The 19,685-nt window shown below is 41.6% G+C and overlaps 1 protein-coding gene across 3 annotated transcripts in view; it reads left to right on the top strand.

Annotated features, from left to right (window-relative positions):
- The window catches only part of DNMBP (dynamin binding protein), a 118,798-nt gene that overhangs the window by 85,765 nt on the left and 13,348 nt on the right, over positions 1–19,685 (top strand). For all 3 annotated transcript variants that reach the window (XM_055560982.1, XM_055560983.1, XM_055560984.1), the window contains 7 exons: positions 8,369–8,562; positions 9,438–9,537; positions 14,332–14,479; positions 15,040–15,057; positions 15,423–15,622; positions 17,158–17,288; positions 18,310–18,414. In XM_055560982.1, the coding sequence (XP_055416957.1) occupies positions 8,369–8,562; positions 9,438–9,537; positions 14,332–14,479; positions 15,040–15,057; positions 15,423–15,622; positions 17,158–17,288; positions 18,310–18,414 (896 nt within the window). The remainder of the gene's footprint in view (positions 1–8,368; positions 8,563–9,437; positions 9,538–14,331; positions 14,480–15,039; positions 15,058–15,422; positions 15,623–17,157; positions 17,289–18,309; positions 18,415–19,685) is intronic.

The following is a 19,685-nucleotide window of genomic DNA, read 5'->3' as shown; positions in this document are numbered from 1 at the left end:
TGCCTCTTATCATAAGACTGCTTCCCTGAAAAGAGGATCCAAAAACAACACATTATTAAGGGGTAGGAAGAGGAGATAACACTCTTGATTTAAAAACTCCTGAAGTGAAATTGTGGCAGTTTTAGGACTAAGAAAGAAAAGCTAAGAGGGAAAAGGGGTTGAGTCAGAGCAGAGCTGGGCCCTCTCTTCTGCGTCTCAGTCCAGGAAGTGGAGGATTCCAGCTCCATCCTTTAGAACAGGCCCTGTTGTGATAGCCTGGGGGACTCGGAACGATTCATATGTAAATATGGGAAAGCCTGGGGGAAATGCCTACCCTATTCAAAGGATTTTAGGGGGTTGTGGAGCATTCCAGAGCGCTGGGAAGATTCTCTTCTGCCAGCCTGGCCTTGGACCCACGGGAACTCGTGCACCAGCATTTTGGTGCTGCAGGTATGTCCAGGGTTGCTGGAACCCGCACAAAAGCAGGTAAAACAGTTGGCGGCCTCGTTCAAGTGCCGCTTGGAACCTCGCCAGGAGTTGAGAGATTTTCCCCAGCAAAGAGCCAGCTTTCAGAGGCAAGGGAAGACTGAGTGGCTGTTCTCTTTAAGTCTGCTTTGGAATGTGGTGGGTAGAGTTGTGGGAAGCTGCCGGTAAACAGAATCGATTCCTAGGAACTCTTCAGAATGAGCCTGAGACTGCGCACTAACCTCAGGGCATGGGGATGTCTTGGGATTTTGCGGGGGTCGGGGGGGAGTTATTGAGACAAAAAGAAAAAAAAAACAAAACACCCATCCCTATTGGTTTTATCACTGTCATAAGTTTGTGCTGCCATCTCCAGCTCCTTAACACCTCCAGTGCTGCCCGAGGAGGAAAGTGGGACTAGTCTGCACGTTTTGTTGTTAGCTGGTGCTGCTAGGCCTCAGTTTCCTCTGGAGTGCTTCCCCATCCCCAGATTTTATTGTTCTTACAGAAAAGTGGAATTTTATGGTACCTGGTACATTTTACCTTAATTTAGTGCAGATGGCGTCTTCTGGCCCATTGTGAGAAAAGGACTAGTTTGTGTTGAGTAAATTACTTGTTTAATTTGCTTAGCAGTTCTGCAAATGAGGATGTTGAGGCCCAGAGGTGAAAAGGGACTTTCTCAAGGATCCCCAGTTAAATAATGGGGGAGTGTGAGTTTCACTGGCTCATGGGGAGGAGGGGAGGCTCTTTCTCACTTGTTATTCAGTTGCTCTGTTGTGTTCGACGCTTTGTGACCCCATGGACTGCTGCACGCCAGGCTTCCCTGTCCTTCACAATCTCCCGGAGCTTGCTCAAATTCATGTCCATTGAATCAGTGATGCCATCCAACCATCTCCTACTCTGTTATCCCCTTCTTCTCCTGCCTTCAATCTTTCCCAGCATCAGGGTCTTTTCTAATGAGTTGGCTCTTCACATCAGGTGGCCAAGGTATTGGAGTTTCAGCTTCAGCATTGGTCCTTCCAAGGAATATTCAGGGTTGATTTCCTTTAGGACTGACTGGTTGGATCTCCTTGCAGTCCAAGGGACCCTCAAGAGTCTTCTCCAACACCACAGTTCAAAAGCATCAGTTCTTCAACACTCAGCCTTCTTTATGGTCCAACTTTCACATCCATACATGACTACTGGAAATACCATAGCTTTGACTGTATGGACCTTTGTTGGCAAAGTAATTGTAGATCTTTTTTTCCCCCTTAGTGTGTTTGGAATAATGGAATAACAGTTTTACATTTGGAGCCATTTCAAGCCAGATGTTCTAGTTGGACGTAATCTTTGAGTGTTAATGTGTATGTGGAGCCTGAAGGTGACCCGCCTCTTCAGAAGCGCCTAGCATTTTATCAGGGATGAAGTGAAAGTCATTCAGTTGTGTTCGACTCTTTGCGACCCCATGGACTTCTCCATGGAATTCTCCAGACCACAATACTGGAGTGGGTAGCCTTTCCCTTCTCCAGGGGATCTTCCCAACCCAGGGATCCAACCAAAGTCTCCCGAATTTCAGGCAAATTCTTTACCATCTGAACCACCAGGGGGTGGTGCCCAGAAAACCACAAATGAGCAAAAACATCCCACAGGGATGTTTCCTTTTTGTGTTTTTAAAGTCTTTTCAACAGTTTATAAATCCACCTATAGGGGGAAAAAGTGGCTTTGTGGTATTTTAAAAGAATTGTTACCATTTCTTTCTCTTTTTAAATATAAATAAAAATCTGAGTCCCAGTGTAGGATGCTGGGTTCAAATTGATGAGTGCTCTGGCATCTTATGCTTTCATGTATTATAATTAATAGAACTTTGATTCCTGGGAGATAATAACTTCAGGGGAATTTTTAAGATTCAAGGCAAATAAGCCCTGACCTTTTCTAGTTGAAATTCCAGGCTAGGGAGGAAGAATGGTGCAGGATTAAGTGGATTTAATTCAGGATTTGGATTTAAATATATTTAGATTCAAATCCCAGAACTGCTGTTTACTCACTATAGAGGCTGGAACAAATTGGTCTGTCTCTGAAAGCCTAGGTTTTCTTATCTGTTAAATGGGAATAATAATACTACTTCAGAGTTTTGGCGTGAATATTAAATGAGTACAGGGACATAACATATAGAGCACCTGACACGTGGTAGGAATTCAGTAAGTGTCCCTTTTCAGAGCTTTTAGTCCTGTGTTGAAAATAAATTTCTCTACTCAACTTGCTGCTTTTGGCAACTGTATTTGGGGCTGAAATTCCATAGGTTTAAAATTGCAAATAAAATTTAAAATAAGGCCATTGAAAATTTTATGTAGACTACAATTAATTTAGTCATCATTTAACACTCTGAAATAAGATTTGAAATTCTGTCATTCATTCTATCCAAAAAAGTAGTTCCAGAAAGAAAATTTCTAATTTTGTCTTCTTAAATTTTATCTTGAATAGTATCAAATTTATAGAAAATTGCAGTGATATACAGATCTTTATTTGTATTTGCCGATATTTAACATTTTGCCATGTTTTGTTTTCATTCTCTCACTTTCTCTACCCGCACTCATACCCACACGTACACTTTTTTTCTTTACTATTTGAGACTAAGTTGCATATCTGCTCCTTGGTAAGCACCAGTGTATAATATGGATATTTTCATACATGACCATAATAGATGTGCCATTTTGGGAATTTTAATTAAAATTTTTTATACAACTTTAAACATTATTTTCTATTTACAGTTACTACCAAATATTGAATACATTCCCTGTGTTGTGCAGTACATCCTTGAGCCTATCCTATACCCAATAGTTTGTACTTCCTGTTCTGCTATCCTTACTTCACGCCTCCCTGCCCACACTGGTAACCGTTAATTTGTTCTCTATATTTGTGAGTCTGCTGCTTTTTTTGTTATAATCACTAGTTTGTTATATTGTTCAGATTCCATTATATAAGTGATATCATATAGTATTTGTCTTTGTCTGACTTACTTCATTAGCATAATGCCCTCCAAGTCCATCCATGTTGCTGCAAATGGCAAATTTTGTCCTTTTTTACGGCTAAGTGGAGAAGGAAATGGCAACCCGCTCCAGTGCCTGGAGAATCCCAGGGATGGTGGAGCCTGATGGGCTGCCGTCTATGGGGTCACACAGAGTTGGACACGTGACTGAAGTGACTTAGCAGCAGCAGCAGTATTCCATTGTGTATATATGTGTATGTATACCACATCCTCTTTATCTATTCATCTGTTGATGGAAACTTAGGTTTCTTCCATAGATAAAGCTATGGTATATAATGCTGCTATGCTTTATTCCTGGGGTGCATGTATCTTTTTGAATTAGTGGGTTTGTTTTTTGTTTTTTTTTTCAGATATATACCCAGGAGTGGAATTGCTGGGTCATATGGTGGTTTTATTTTTAGTTTTCTGAGAAACCTTCATACTCCTTTCCATAGTGACTGCACTAATTTACACTTCTACCAACAGTATAGGAGGGTTCCCTTTTTTCCACATCTTTGTCAACAGGTGTTAATTTCTCTTCTTTTCAATGATGGCCATTATGACAAGTGTGAGGTGATCCTTCATTGTGGTTTTGATTTGTATTTCCCTTATGGTTAGAGATGTTGAGCATATTTTCCCATGGCTGTTGGCCATCCGCATTTCCTCTCTGGAAAAATGTCTATTCAGTTCTGCCCATTTAAAAAAAAATTTTTTTTTTAATTGAGTTGTAGTAGCTATTTATATGTGTTGGATATTAATCCCTTTTGGTCATATCATTTGCAAATATTTTCTCCTTTCAATATATTGTCTTTTCATTTTTGTCAGTGATTTCCTTTGCTGTGCAAAAGCTATTTGTCCTATTTGTTTATTTTTGCTTTTATTTACTTTAGGAGCCAGATCCAAAAATATATTGCTGCACTTTGTATCAAAGAGTGTTCTGCCTATGTTTTCCTCTAAGAGTTCTATAGTATCTGATCTTACATTTAGATGTTTAATTCATTTGAGTTATTTTTGCAGAGTGTGAGAGAATATTCGAATTCTGTTCTTTGCATGTAGCTGTCCCATTTCAGGAAATTTTTAATTGGTTTACTCATGTAGCCAATCTGCAGTCTGTACTGTATTCCAATTTCATCCGTTTGTCCTATTAATGTCCTTTGTAACCTTTTTTCCCTGAGATCAGGATTCAGTTCAGGATCACACATTGCCTTTACTTGTCATCTCTTCAGTTATCTTTAATTGGGGATTTGTCCTCAGGCTTATGACAAAACGTTTTGAAGGTTACAGATCCTTGTGTTTGTGTGATGTTTCCTCAAGATTCATTTCAGATTATGCTTTTTTGGCTGGAATACCACATAAGGGATATTGTGCTGTTTCTAGACCTGACATTCGGAAGCACATGATGTCGTTTCCTTAATTGGTAGTGTTAATTTTGATTAGTAGGTTTTGGTGTTACCCATTTCTCCACTGTAGAGTCACTTTTTCATTTTTGGAATAAGTAATGTATAGTAACTAGTTCAAAACTATGCAGATATCCTGATCATCATCAAAACCCTACCACTAACACTGGAATCATCCATTGATGGTTTGTGCCTGAACTAAATTTTATTTTGATGGCTGCAAAATACTGATTTTTTTTCTAATTCTGTTATTTCTTATATATGTATATATATATTTATAATTTTATTTATTTCTGTATGGCTGTGCTGGGTCTTCATTACCTTGTGAGGGCTTTCTCTAGTTGGGGTGAGCAGGGGCTGTTTGTTGTGCTGTGCAGGCTTCTCGTTGTGATGGCTTCTCTTGTGGAGCTTAGGCTTTAGGCACCCAGGTTTCAGTAGGTGCAGCACTCGGGGTTGGTAGTTGTGGCTAGCTGGCTCTAGAGCACAACCTCAGTAGTTGTGGTACACAGGCTTAGTTGCTTGGTGGCATGTGGGATCTTCCCAGACCAAGGATTGAACCCACATCCCCTGCATTGTCAGGCGCCCTCTTATCTAGTGCACCGCCGGGAAGTCCTCTTCTGTATCTATTAGCTGACATTCTGCCATAAGAAAGAGCATTTCTCTTCTCCCCTGTTTATTTATGTGCGTATATATTATTGATGAGAGTTCATGGGTTCTTATTTTAATCAACAGATTACAATTCATTGCTGTGCTTATTTATTTTGATACTCGAATTGTACAGATTTGGCCAGTGGGAGCCCCTTCAATTTGGTTCCATGCCCTTTCAATACAGTCCCATCATTTTCTTCAGCATGTCCTTATTTTCTGCCATAAGATGTTTCAGACTCATCTACCTTTCCCTTGCCTTGGAAATAGCCATTTCTCCAAAGAACTCTGGTTCCTTCTACTGGAGAATGGGTTTTAGAATCCAGAATCTGAGTTAACACTTTTTAAACATTGGAATTCCTAAATTCTTAGTGAAGGGGCAGTGGGGAAGGATTTTGGAGACTAAAATCTGCTGTGAAAGCTTAGTTTTCCATAAGTTTAATAGTTTGAACACTTGTGTTTTCACTTCTTAGATCTGAGTAAAAATATTCTTGTAATCCCACTCAGATTTGCTAGTATGTTTACTTGCCAAAGTCGTCATTTTTTAAAGTGGATCTTAAGGAATTTGAAATAAACAGCAGAGATTGCTTCACTGTTGAAATTTTCTCAGTAGTTTATTTTAGCATTTAACATCTATTTAAAATAAATGCCATCTCATTTTATATATAAGATAATAGATCTCTCATATATATCTAAGTAACAGGTATTTGTAAAAGCTAATGACAAAATGTGCATTTGTTTTCAGTTTTAGATCATGTAGTGTGGCTGCAGAGGTTTTTTTTCTTTTTTTAATTGAAAATACTGTTAAAGAACTTCATATTTATAGTACATTTGTATCTTCCAGGACATTTGAAGTAACAGAACTTGCTTGTGAGTCTTCGTTATTGTTTTGATAGGGAAAAAGAAAGTGAAAGTCGTTTAGTCGTATCTGACTCTTTGTGATGCCATGGACTATATACAGTCCATGGAATTCTCCAGGCCAGAATACTGGAGTGGGTAGCCTTTCCCCCTCTCCAGGGGATCTTCCCAACCCAGGAATTGAACCCAGGTCTCCCTCATTGCAGGAGGATTCTTTACCAGCTGAGCCACAAGGGAAGCCCAAGAATACTGGAGTGGGTAGCCTTTCCCTTCTCCAGGAGATCTTCCCGACCCAGGAATTGAACCGGGGTCTCCTGCATTGCAGGTGGATTCTTTACCAACTGAGCTATCAGGGAAGCCCAGACAATTCTTAAATATTTTATTATATACTACTATGCCAAAGCCTTTGACTGTGTGGATCAGAATAAACTGGAAAATTCTGAAAGAGATGGGAATACCAGACCACCTGACCGCCCTCTTGAGAAATTTGTATGCAGGTCAGGAAGCAACAGTTAGAACTGGACATGGAACAACAGACTGGTTCCAAATAGGAAAAGGAGTATGTCAAGGCTGTATAGTGTCACCCTGCTTATTTAACTTCTGTGCAGAGTACATCATGAGAAACTCTGGGCTGGAAGAAGCACAAGCTGGAATCAAGATTGCCGGGAGAAATATCAATAACCTCAGATATGCAGATGACACCACCCTTATGGCAGAAAGTGAAGAGGAACTAAAAAGCCTCTTGATGAAAGTGAAAGAGGAGAGTGAAAAAGTTGGCTTAAAGCTCAACATTCAGAAAACAAAGATCATGGCATCTGGTCCCATTACTTCATGGGAAATAGATGGGGGAACAGTGGAAACAGTGTCAGACTTTATTTTTGGGGGTTCCAAAATCACTGCAGATGGTGACTGCAGCCATGAAATTAAAAAACGCTTACTCCTTGGAAGGAAAGTTATGACCAACCTAGATAGCATATTGAAAAGCCAGAGACATTACTTTGCCAACAAAAGTACGGCTAGTCAAGGCTATGGTTTTTCCACTAGTCATGTATGGATGTGAGAGTTGGACTGCAGAAAGCTGAGCGCGGAAGAATTGATGCTTTTGAACTGTGGTGTTGGAGAAGACTCTTGAGAGTCCCTTGGACTGCAAGGAGATCCAACCAGTCCATCCTAAAGGAGATCAGTCCTGGGTGTTCATTGGAAGGACTGATGCTGAAGCTGAAACTCCAGTACTTTGGCCACCTCATGCGAAGAGTTGACTCATTGGAAAAGACTCTGATGCTGGGAGGGATTGGGGGCAGGAGGAGAAGGGGACGACAGAGGATGAGATGGCTGGACGGCATCACCAACTCAATGGACTTGAGTTTGAGTGAACTCCGGGAGTTGGGGATGGACAGGGAGGCTTGGCGTGCTGCAGTTCATGGGGTTGCAAAGAGTCGGACACAACTGAGTGACTGAACTGAACTGAACTGAATGTTAATCTGCCATCACAGTAATTGGGTTAAGGTGGGCCATGCAGTCACCCAGATCTCAGACAGAGAATTCCCACGTAGTTCTTGTTTTCCCTTTAGCTGGCATTGTTATGTTTCCATAATACTCTTTTTAACACGTGCTAGTATATCAGTGTTTATAACTTCCAGCTTGGTATCTCTGCTGCTAAGTTCCTGAAACAGGTTTTATACCTAAGTGAAAGCAGTTCTTTATAAGAACAGCACCTCCTTCAGCCTCTTTTGCAAAGTGGCTGTGGCCACTGGTTTGTCCTCATAAAATGGGCCAGCTGCTTGTTTTTAGGACAGATTCTAGAAATGGTATCTCACAGATGGGAGAAGTTCTGTCTCCAAGCTTGCTCAGCTCTTCATATTTGTGATTAGAATGGACTTGGGGATCAGGTTTCCTGATGGTCAACAATCATGAGACCTTCAGTTGTGCTCTTTTCAACTCAAAAAGAATGTGCTCTTTTCAACTCAAACTGTTGCAGAGGCCTGCTTTCATAGCTGCTGACCCGTTCTCTTTTTCCTTCTAGAAATGACGCTTCTCTCCTCCCAGTCTTCATCACTGATGGCCCCTTCTGGTTCTGTGTCCACTGAAAACCCAGAGCAAAGAATGCTAGAGAAGAGAGCCAAGGTGATAGAGGAACTTCTTCAGACGGAAAGAGACTACATCCGGGATCTGGAGATGTGTGTTGAGCGGATCATGTTTCCCCTGCAACAGGCACAGGTGGGAACTATGGGAGAAAGTGAGCTTTGCCCTGAACATGGGTCTCCAGGCCTAAGGCTTAGGGTACGGGAGGTTTCACCACAACGGTTTATTGGGTTTGAAATAAAGGTTGTGACTGCGGCTCTTAATTCAAGGGCCCCAGTTGACAACGTGTCATCAGCTTAAGCCTTCCCCATCCTGTCACTTATCAAGTCCGTTATTAACTTACTAACTTAAGTTACTGCAATAACTCCTAGGACATTTCCTGTTTCTGTGGCGAAAACAGTTCCAGTGAGTCTAGAGTTACCACTTTACTGGGAAGCTGTGCAGTAATATTAATATAATGAAGTCTGGTGATGGTTTACCTGGCTGTAGCATCTGATTTACAGGTTTATTCCAGAAACTCTTACTAATATGTGTATGCTAGACACTCTCTTAAATGCTGGGGATGACGCAGAGGGGAAGGTTAACGGTATCCTGGGGATTTACAGTCCGTCCTGTTGCTTGTTACTTGACCGCCTGGGCTCAGCTTGGGTATGGACTCCTGGAGCAGTCGCTCATAAGAACTCGAGGAAGTGGATGGTGCCATCAGGTTTTGGGTCCTGGGTGGAATTTCTGTCTCAGTACAATAATTGTACAATTATTCTACAGTTACAGAAATTGGTTCTACAGTCATTTCACTATGGTAATGGGGATGGGGGAGCAGAAAGTAGTTGGATCAAGGACAGAAGGTGACACTGAAGGTGATGTTAGGTGTTCCCATTCTGGAAACCTCACGAGAGTGGTGAAGATGACCTTCAGGAGTTTTTGTATCATCCTTGAAGAGATGTTTCTAATGTGAATGATATGCTATTAATTTTATTTCTATGCATCTTTGTTTTGTTTTCCTTTCTCAGATACCAAACATTGATTTTGAGGGACTTTTTGGAAATATGCAGATGGTGATTAAGGTCTCAAAACAACTATTGACTGATCTGGAAATCAGCGATAACATAGGTATGAGCCCCTGCTGTTATTTCAGAAACAGGTTTTTTTTTTTCTTTTTCTTTTGTAGGAGACAGAGGAGAAGAGCACTGGTATTTAATAGTTTTACTAGGAAAATGAAGTTTTAGTTACTTAGTTCCAAGGTTATTTGGTCTACTTTGTGGTGATATAGGATGCTTGCAATAGAAGAAATTTTTGTTGTTACATGGTGTGATATTTTTCAGATTGATAGTTGCAGTCTTTTAGTGGGTCATGAAATCATCTTAGGACCCGGTAACTCAGTGGGTTTATCTTACAGCTAAGGAACCAATCACATTTAGATAAACCCCAGTATTATAGTACTGCTGGCAGATTCGTCCAGCTTTGTGCAGGAAGAAGACATTGTCTTTGTTATTCTGGTCAGGAACAAACCTGCCATCTCTCCAGAAAGGGGAATCGGTCTCTATCCTCCAAGGCTTTCTGTTATACAAACATCCTTGGACATCTAATCTGGAATAAGAGCTGTCCCAAATCATATAGAAGTACCATGGAGAATTGATCTTCAAAAGGTTGCCTTTATCTTTACTTTTATTAATAAAGAAATCTACTGAATGATTTCTTTAAAAAAATTAATATCTAGTATATATATATTTCCAATAAAATGGAAAATATCAGAATGCACTGTAAATAATAACTACAGTTTTTGAAATTTTTATTTCAGTTCTACATATATGTCCACTGAGTCATGATTTAAAATGTGTTTATTCACATGGGTCATTGTCAAAAACGTTTGAAAAACAATTATCTATTTCTTATAAACAAGGGAATTGTGTTAGTTACCTATTGCCGTGAAACAAATTATACTAAAATTTAGTGCCTTAAAACAGAAGCGGGTCACATTTCCTTTTGTTCAGGAATCTGGGAGTGGCTTAGCTAGGTGATTCTGGCTCTGGGTCTCTCATGAGGTTGGAGTCGAGCTATTATCTGGGCCGCCAGCGTCTGGGGCTCAATCAAGGATCTGGTCCCACAGGTTCACTCAGATCATCAGTCCTCAGTTCCTTGCCATGTAGGCCTCTCACTTTCATGACAGTGGCAGCTAGCTTTCCCCAAACTGTGTGATCCAAGAGAGAGAGGAGGCTTGAGATGGGAGCCAGTGTCTTCTATAACCTGGTCTCAGATGTGACACACCATCGCTTCTGCCATATTTTACCTGTCATACAGACCAGCTCTGGTACCATGTGGGAGGGGACTTCCTATCACTTTGGTATTTTATTAGAATCAAAGTGACAAGATGCTACCACAGTTCTAGCCATCCCACTACACACATCACAACATCCAACAGAAGGAAAAAGTGACCCTGTGTCATTTAAGGATAAGCGGACCTTTCCAGAGTCCCCTCACTGGAATTCTCTGTTTTTCATTGGCCAGAACTGGTCACATGCATATGCCTACGTAGATCACTAGAGAGGGGAATGGGCTCATGATGTTGACTTAAGCTAGGTGGTGTTGACCTGACTCATCAGGGAGAGAAGTGGATATAAGAATAGTCGGGGCTCTGCCCTCCTGCAGAAAGGGGTGGTGGCTGTGGAATGGTAGGTGATAGTGCAGCTTTGTTAATGTTTCTCCAGGGTTTATAGTACTCCACACACCCTTTCAAGATACATCAAGCTTGATTGCACTTGTTCCCTACAACAGCCCTATGAGGTTAACCTGCTGTTAATCTTAGTTTACAGATGAGGAAACTGAGACTTTCGCAGGAGAGTAATTTGCCCAGGGTCACATGGCTAGTACTCTGTTATCAGGTCTTTCCTGTTGTCTCTGCATATGCTGTTAGCCTCTGTAGAGAACAGCTGCTTATGTATTAATAGTACTTTATGGAATGGCAAGAGAAACTGAAGCCTGGGATCCTGCTCTCAGCCTCACTGTAGAGGCCAGAGGTCAGGAAAGTTGAGGAAGGGGACACACACGTTGACTGGAGGAAGCCATGGTGACCCCATTTTTATAGAATGATATTTTACCTGTATATTATGACAAGAATAAAAGAAGAAATAAAAACAGAATATCCATAATCTCACCCCATACGATTTTAGCCATTTTATTTCTCCCCTTCCCCTCTTGCCCCAAGACACCAGGAATTTAGGTAGCAGACTGAGATGAGCTGAAGGCACACAGAGGATGGGGGAGGAGAGGGCCTGGGAACCAAAGGGCTGAGGGCCTGAGAGGAGGGTTAGCTTTACAAGGAGGGACAGTGTGCAGTGACCATGATATACAGTAGGCAAAACAGGCTGAATGAGCGCACCAGGCTGGGGGGCTTCAGTCTTAGTCAACAGGAGGCCAGGCAGTGCACTCAGGGGGAATTAATAAAGGACAAGGTTTTGCATATCTGATAAGGGAAGGTTCTGGAAAGTCAGGGAAGGCAAATTAAAGCATTGTTCAGCTACTTGCAAAGGGCAGATTGACTTGAATTGCATAAGCAGTGTTTTATTTTTCTTAAGTTTAATATGTAATATATATTTTAAGTGTAACTTTTAATATATTCACATGGCATAAAATTTGAAAAGTACAAAGAACTGCTTAATGAAAACTCTGTCTGTCCCTGCCACTTAGCTCTTCTCAACCAGAAACAACTAATGTTACTAGTTTTCTTATATCTCCTTTTGGATTCATAACAGAACTTACATATGTATTTTCTCTATCCTGGTCCCCCATCACCATTTTTTTTAAAAATTAGATAAACAGAAGCATACTATTCAAACTGCTCTGTAGTACGCTTGACTCCCCTTTTAAAAGTATGCCTCCCAAGCAGTTTTTAATCACCTAGGAATAGAAATGAAAAAAGTATACAGTGAATAATGTGGTGAAATTCCAAGGTAATCCAGGATGCTGGAGAAAGCGTCTTTGAATTAATTTATAAGCCTGATTGGAGAAGAATTCTAGTACAGGTAGGACAAGGGTCCACAGGGAAAGAGAGAATAGTCGGTGTTCGGGGCTTGGATGACTTAGAACATGAGAAGGTTGAGATGAGAAAGAAGTACCAGGAGACTCTGAATATGTGGTAATATGTAAGGAACTGGCTTTTAATTATTTTAAACATGTCCCACAGAAAGAAATATATTTTACATAACGGCCAGGATCCATGTCTGTGTGTGTCTGTGCTTGCTTTTACTGTGTCCAGTGTTTTCTGTTCTTTTCTGTTCCATTCTGTTTCCTCAGATATGTGCTGATCGTACCCATAAAGTAGAGTCCATGACCTATTCATGGGTTGTGACCTAAATTTGAAAAGACACTGTAAGTTAAGGCATAGCTTTGCTAGGTTGTAGCTGATGCAGAAGAGTCACAGTTGCAGAGGTTGGAAACTCTTGAATGGAGGTGTGTGCAGAGTCATGGGTGTCAGCATGAAGGTTCTAGGAGTGCTGGGTGGTGGGTAGGGGGCTGGAGGATATGAAGGGAAGAAGCCAGGCGAACATCAGTTGGTGAAACTGAATGGAAACACTGGTGGACACCTCCACGGTGGCCCTGAAGGTCAAGAGGAAGCAGCCCCACTCTCTAACTCCTGGGCCCTTGAGTCACAGGGTTGACTAAGGCTGCCAGTGGGACAGCAGCACAAGTGTGACGTGTGTGGACATAGTCAAGGCTCTTGGAGGAAGGAGCTATAATTAAGGAAATACATTTCATTTAAATAAAAAGTGCTCTGCACGAGAATAGGGAATTCCATGGGACGTAACATGGAGGAAACAGAGGTGACCTTGTAGAGAGAGATGGGCTCCCTGAGGGAGTGGTTCATGCCCAGACCAGCTGGGAGAGAGAGGTGCTTGTAGGGGAAGCAGTAAGTAGGGCCATATGTTGAGGGAGAAGCTCAAGAATGAGAGGACGTTGTCTTTTGGGGAGCAGTGCAAGCTGAAGAAGGAAGGAGCAGGTTCTCTGAGAGAGGGAAGAGGCACAAGAGGAAGGGTTTTAACAAATCAGGGAGTCTGCATGCTCAGGCAGCTGCTCTAAGTGCGACTGCTCTGTGGAAGTGTGTTTAGGAACTGTTCCTTTGGCTGACTGGTGTAGACTGCGGGGGAAGGGGGGTCTGTGGGTAGATTTCAAGGAGTCCACCAACTTGGATAGAAGTTTATAACAAAAATGTAGCACTGATTTAAGATATGACTGTAGGGAACAATGACTTTCTCACCAACTAAAGTCACATGCTCGTATCACATTAAGTTGTTGCAGGTATCTTGAAATCCCAGAAACAACCCATGTTACCAGTTTCTTATGTCACTCATCATACTTGAAATTATGGTGTGTTCGATTCATTGCTGTGTTTTGCTCTTCAGTGTTTTATAAAGAAGTACATAAATTACTATATCATAGATTCAGGGAGTTTTATATTATGGATATTTTAATATAATAAACGTCATTTATAGTCCTTGTATTTAATTGATGCACAAAGAAAAGATTAGAGGCTGCTGCCATAGAAGGATTTCTTTATCTCTGTGGAGATTTGGGACTTGGGGAGCTAAGAGGTCTTTATAGGTTCTGATCACATAACTATGTAGAGAGTACTTGATTACTCTGCCTGACTGAAAAGGGACTGGAGGCTGTTTCAGGAACTGGGTATGTGGGTGTGTGTGCCATGTGTATAGATTCTGAAAAATAAAAACATGGATGAGATAGTTCTCTTAATTTGGGGTTAAATAAGTAGAATTTTAAGCTATTACAGGGAAACAGCTTCTTGTTTAAGGGATAGGGTTATCTGGTATTAAAGTGTGGTTATATACCTTCCATTTAGGATGCTGAGGAGAGAGTTACTGAAAACACTCTGTGTTTGTGTATATTCCACAGGACCTGTGTTTCTTGATCACCGAGATGAGCTTGAAGGAACATACAAGGTTTACTGCCAGAATCATGATGAGGCCATCTCATTGCTGGAAATCTATGAGAAGGATGAGAAGATCCAGAAGCATCTTCAGGACTCCTTGGCAGATCTTAAGTAGGAGTTTTGAGCACTTCATTCCATCATAGATCTTTAGTTCTGCCTGTTGGAAGTCACTCCCATGTCTCTCTAGACTTCTTATGACATCTATGAATCTATTGTGTTTTAAATATAAGCGATACATCATCGGAGATCCTTCTGTGTAACTTGCCCTTTTCCGGTTCTGTATCATGGAAATCTTAAGTAGCTTCCTGCTTGTAGTTATATCCATTAAAATCAGTTTTATTTATACATACAAGGTTAGCATTTTCAGGTAAGAAGCTGCCAGGAAGGTAGTTTGGTCTCGACCATCGTGAGATTCTCATGTCTGGAGACAGGTTGTGAGGATGTAATATGTGTCTGAATAGGTCAGAGTGAAGTTATGGGCTCACTGACTTTTTTAATAGACTAGAAATGCCACCATAAACATTCACAATTCCCCTTTTATCTCGTGTGTTTTTTGTCTGCCCAGCTAATAGGCATTAGTTGGACTAATATGTTCTGGGAGGAATGTGAAAATCAGCATCAGTATTTTCTCTAATCAGCTGTTTCTTCTTTTTACGCTCACTGCTTTATAGGAGCCTGTACAACGAATGGTGAGTTCCAGCTGCTTTTTTGTTTTCTTCTTTCATAGACAGAAGCTAGAGGTCAAGGCAGGTCTAGAAGTAGACCTACCTTGCTGTATTTTCCTCCATAGTACTTACAACCAAATGACACTTTGTATAATGTTGGTTTGACTATTGTCTGCCTCTTCCCACCAGGCAGGGACTTTTTTGGTTCACTGCTAAATCCACAGCACCTGGAACACTCCCTGATATTTGTTAGGTACCTGGTAAATGTGAATGAATGAAGTTGGGAAGTAGGGTGAGAGAACAGAGCTGTATTAGGAACAACAAATACTGGCTACAGGCCCGGTGTTACTGACAGTTGACCAGAGTCTCTGTTTTCCCTTCTCTTGTAGGGGATGCACAAATTATATTAACCTGGGCTCCTTCCTCATCAAACCAGTGCAGAGAGTAATGCGTTACCCATTGCTGCTGATGGAGTTATTGAATTCCACCCCTGAATCCCACCCAGATAAAGTGCCTTTAACCAGTGCAGTCCTTGCAGTCAAGGAAATCAACGTTAACATTAATGAGTATAAACGTCGAAAGGACCTGGGTAAGAAAAGCATACTTGCTGAAAAGGAGGCACGCCCTTGAGAATGTTCTCCTCAAAAGAATTAATTACTAAACCAGAGGTGGACAGGCAGATGGTAGGTAATAGGGCTGTGGTGAAGAAATGGTAATAGAATTTGGGGAAAATGAGATCATGAAAGAAAGCAACGATGATAATGAAAGCACAGCCATGCATGTTGGAAATAAGGCATGTGTGACAAAGCTTATAGCAATGAGTCTTTCCCAGGAGATACGAAGACCAGTTAGAGAATGGCTGAGCCGGACAGTTCCTTCAAGTTGAGTGACTGACTGCCTTCTCATCTCATTGAAGGGAGTCCCTTTTGGTCCATTCTTGCATCTCTTTGCTCTGCATGTTTGCTTCCACTTAAGCTAGAAGTTTCTTGTCTTCTTTCAGAAAACCCCAGTTTGCCCACCTCTCTGGCCCTATCAGTCCTGCCTCTGGTCTGAGCCCCTCCCCTCACCCTAAAACTGTGTGGTCAGTTGACAAACCACCCACTCTTTCTTTATGATAGAGGACAAACTGAACCATGTCTTCTGTCTCATGAAATCTCTTGTCAAAACTTTGATTTTGAATACTCAATGAGTATTGCATGGTGACCATGCTATAATAAACTGATTTATCATTCATAGCTCAAAGAATCTATAATGTAGCCTCTCTGCCTGTGTCTCCACTACTCTGCATATTTATCTAAAATCATTTCCCCCTCCTGCTTCAGCTATGTCACCCATGTTTATGTGTAATGTTGGCTGTGGCTGTTAAAGCCCTCTGGCCATCGAGCCCTTTGTCTTGGTTCATATCTCGTCATATAATGTCATCTTCATCTCCTACAACAGTTAAGTGTGCTTTTCTCTACCACCCAGACTTCCCTTGCTACCCTTCTACTGTTACTTCTGGGGTTTTCTGCAGACTGACTGATGTATGACACACAGGCAGACAGCTCCTGATAGCATTTCACTGTGTGAGGTGATTGGATATACATATCTCATTTGTGTATGAGACCATTTAAGGTGGGCAGGTACTGTTACTGTCTTCATTTTATTGGAAAGGAAAATGAGGCTCAGAGAAATTAAGTGAATTATTTAAGGCCACACTTTTTTTTTGGCCATGCCTCACAGTTTGCAGGACCTCAGTTCCCTGACTAGGGATTGAACCTGGGCCCTGGCAGTGAAAGTGCATAGTCCTAACCACTGGACCATCGGGGAATTCCCTAAGGCCACACCTTGATGAAGTGACAGACCCAGGCATTGAACTCAGAGGTTGTCTTGACTCCAGATCTTAGGCTTTTTCCCTTTTACCTCCACGACCTTCCTTCATTGTCTCTAATCTTCTCCAGTCTCTGCTGTTCTCTGGGTATCCAGTCTGTCCATAAATGGTGATTTGGATTAATATTTTGTGGGCTCAGTCATAAGCTCATTGAAAATAAGCACTAGCTCTAGTTTGGGTTGTTAGTCTCGTTTGTAGTCTATCCATGCTTGGAAGAGGGCTTTCTCCACTCACCGGTTTGACTCACTCCCCAGTTCTCAAGTACCGAAAGGGTGATGAAGATAGCCTCATGGAGAAAATTTCCAAACTGAACATCCACTCCATCATCAAGAAATCCAACCGGGTTAGCAGTCATCTGAAGCATCTCACTGGCTTTGCTCCACAGGTGAGTTTACTGCCCTTGAAGGTTCAGCATGTCTTTGGCTGCTTTTCAGGGCTCCACAGGGCAGCCTACATGGTGTGAATTGGTAAGATTCCCCTCTTAGTATCCTCTTGGTGTTTGCTAGCTGGTAGATAAAACATCCTGCAGCTACTGTTTGTTTATTTGGTTGCCTTGGGTCTTAGTTGTGGCATATGGGATCTAGTTTCCTGCCAGAGATTGAACCCAGGTCTGCTGCATTGGGAGCATGGAGTCTTAGCCACTGGACCGTCAGGGAAGTTCCTCTACTGTTTATTTAAATCTACTGCCCCCCCCCCCCCCCCCCCCGCAACCCTCCATCTGAGCCTTAAGCTGCTTACAAAGACAAATCAGGAAGCCAACTCTGTCACCATATAAGAGTTATCATGGTCTTAGACACCCATAAGGAGTTTATCATCTGTTTGGGGAATCAAAATTGTGGACATGTGAGGGTAGAAGGGATTTAGGAGATCACCTAGCTGAGTGACTTGTAAAACAGCCACAGAGAAGATCCAGAGTCTCCAGATTTCATGTGCTGAACCATGTGAATGTGATTACAGTCAGTGGAAAATACCAACTAAAGAATCAGTTGCTAAGCTTTGCAGTTTGATCTCTACACAGTGTGTTACTTAAGTAAACAGGAGCTCCGTAAGAGTGAGCTTCATGTTGGCAAGATTTAATCTGAGCTTTAAAGGAGATGGGCACGTTTGGCATAGGGAGAGGGAGGGCAAACCTGGCCAGGCAGCAGCACCGGTGAAGCCAACAGCCTGACCAAAAGGGGGTTTTTGTCACGAACAGAGCGGGGTTGGGTGGAGACAGGCGTACCTGTGTATACTACTCAGGAGCTCTGTCAAAGCCTGGAGAAGTGCTTAAATCCAATTCCATATGATTCAGAAACATCAAAGGCTTAAAATTTAAACAAAAGATGTACGTAAGAAAGATGCATTTCTAGTAAAATCAACTGAGGGAGAGTCCAAACTTGCTAACAGCACTTACTTATTTTGAACAGATTAAAGATGAAGTATTTGAAGAAACAGAGAAAAACTTCCGAATGCAAGAACGATTAATCAAATCTTTTATCCGAGACCTGTCTCTCTACCTCCAGCACATCCGGGTGAGTAAAGACCTTGCTCTTGTTAGAATTGCTGACAGTGTAATTCCAGCCGTTCTCCTATTCATCCAGCATATTGCTTAATGAACGTGGAATAACCTGGACTCAAATGACCATTATACCATGACAAGCTTTTTATTGGGATTCTTGCAGATTATTTAAAAGTTAAACATCAGAAGATCAGCACTGTTGTATTCATAGTAAGGGGACCTGGCTCTTTGCTTCATCTCTTTCAGTCTTCACACTTTTTTCCCTGTTTCCTATATCCAGTTATATAAGAAGCACTCATCACAGTTCATTTTGTCAGAATCATTTTGAAGATCAAATAGTAAGAGAATGGTTCCTATGGGGGGCGTACTTCCTAATAATCATATTCATCTACAGCTGCCCGTGGGCCTCTAAGGCTGTTAGAGCCACGGATACGTCTAGAGAGTTGGAAGAGCTTAGGAGATCATGAAGGCCCCGGTCTTCCTTGCCTGAGGCAGGGCTTCCTTCATGAAGTCAGGTCCAGGACTAGAACCCTTTCTCTTAATATCTGTAATTTCTCTGCTGATTTAATAGAAATTAGGGCTTCCCTGGTAGCTCAGCTGGTAAGAATCCACCTGCAATACAGGAGACCCTGGTTCGATTCCTGGGTCAAGAAGATCTGCTGGAGATTTAATAGAATAGTGTTTAAATAAATATACCATATACCCCTGTCCTTCACACAGGAAAATCTCATCCTGTGAAATAATTTCCTTTAAAAGAGATCCTTTGCTTTTTAAAAAAATTATTTTTTCTTACTATTATCATCGTTTTTTAACTAAGTAAAATGGTGTAGAATTCAAAAACTGCCAAAGGAATGTTGTTGTTGTTCAGGTCCTAAGTCGTGCCCAACTCTTTGTGACCCCATAGACTGAAGCAGACCAGGCTTTCCTGTCTATCACTGTCTCAGAGTTTGCTCAAATTCATGTCCATTGAGTTGGTGATGCTATCTAACCATCTCATCTTCTGCTGCTTTCTTTTCCCTTTGCGTGTAGTCTTTGCCAGCATCAGGGTCTTTCGCAGTGAGTCAGCTCTTTACATCAGGTGGCCAAAGTATTGGCATTTCAGCTTCAGCATCAGTCCTTCCAGTGAATATTCAGGATTGATTTCCTTTAGGATTGACTGGTTTGACCTCCTTGCTGTCCAAAGAACTCTAAAGAGTCTTATCCATTACTAAGTTTGAAAGCACCAGTTCTTTGGCACTCAGCCTTCTCTATGGTCCAACTCTCACATCTGAACATGACTACTGG

This window comes from Bubalus kerabau, chromosome 22 (assembly GCF_029407905.1).
Source record: "Bubalus kerabau isolate K-KA32 ecotype Philippines breed swamp buffalo chromosome 22, PCC_UOA_SB_1v2, whole genome shotgun sequence".
NCBI classification, from domain to species: domain Eukaryota; kingdom Metazoa; phylum Chordata; class Mammalia; order Artiodactyla; family Bovidae; genus Bubalus; species Bubalus kerabau.
Note: the sequence above shows the minus strand (reverse complement) of the source record. Positions and strands in the feature narration are given on the sequence as shown.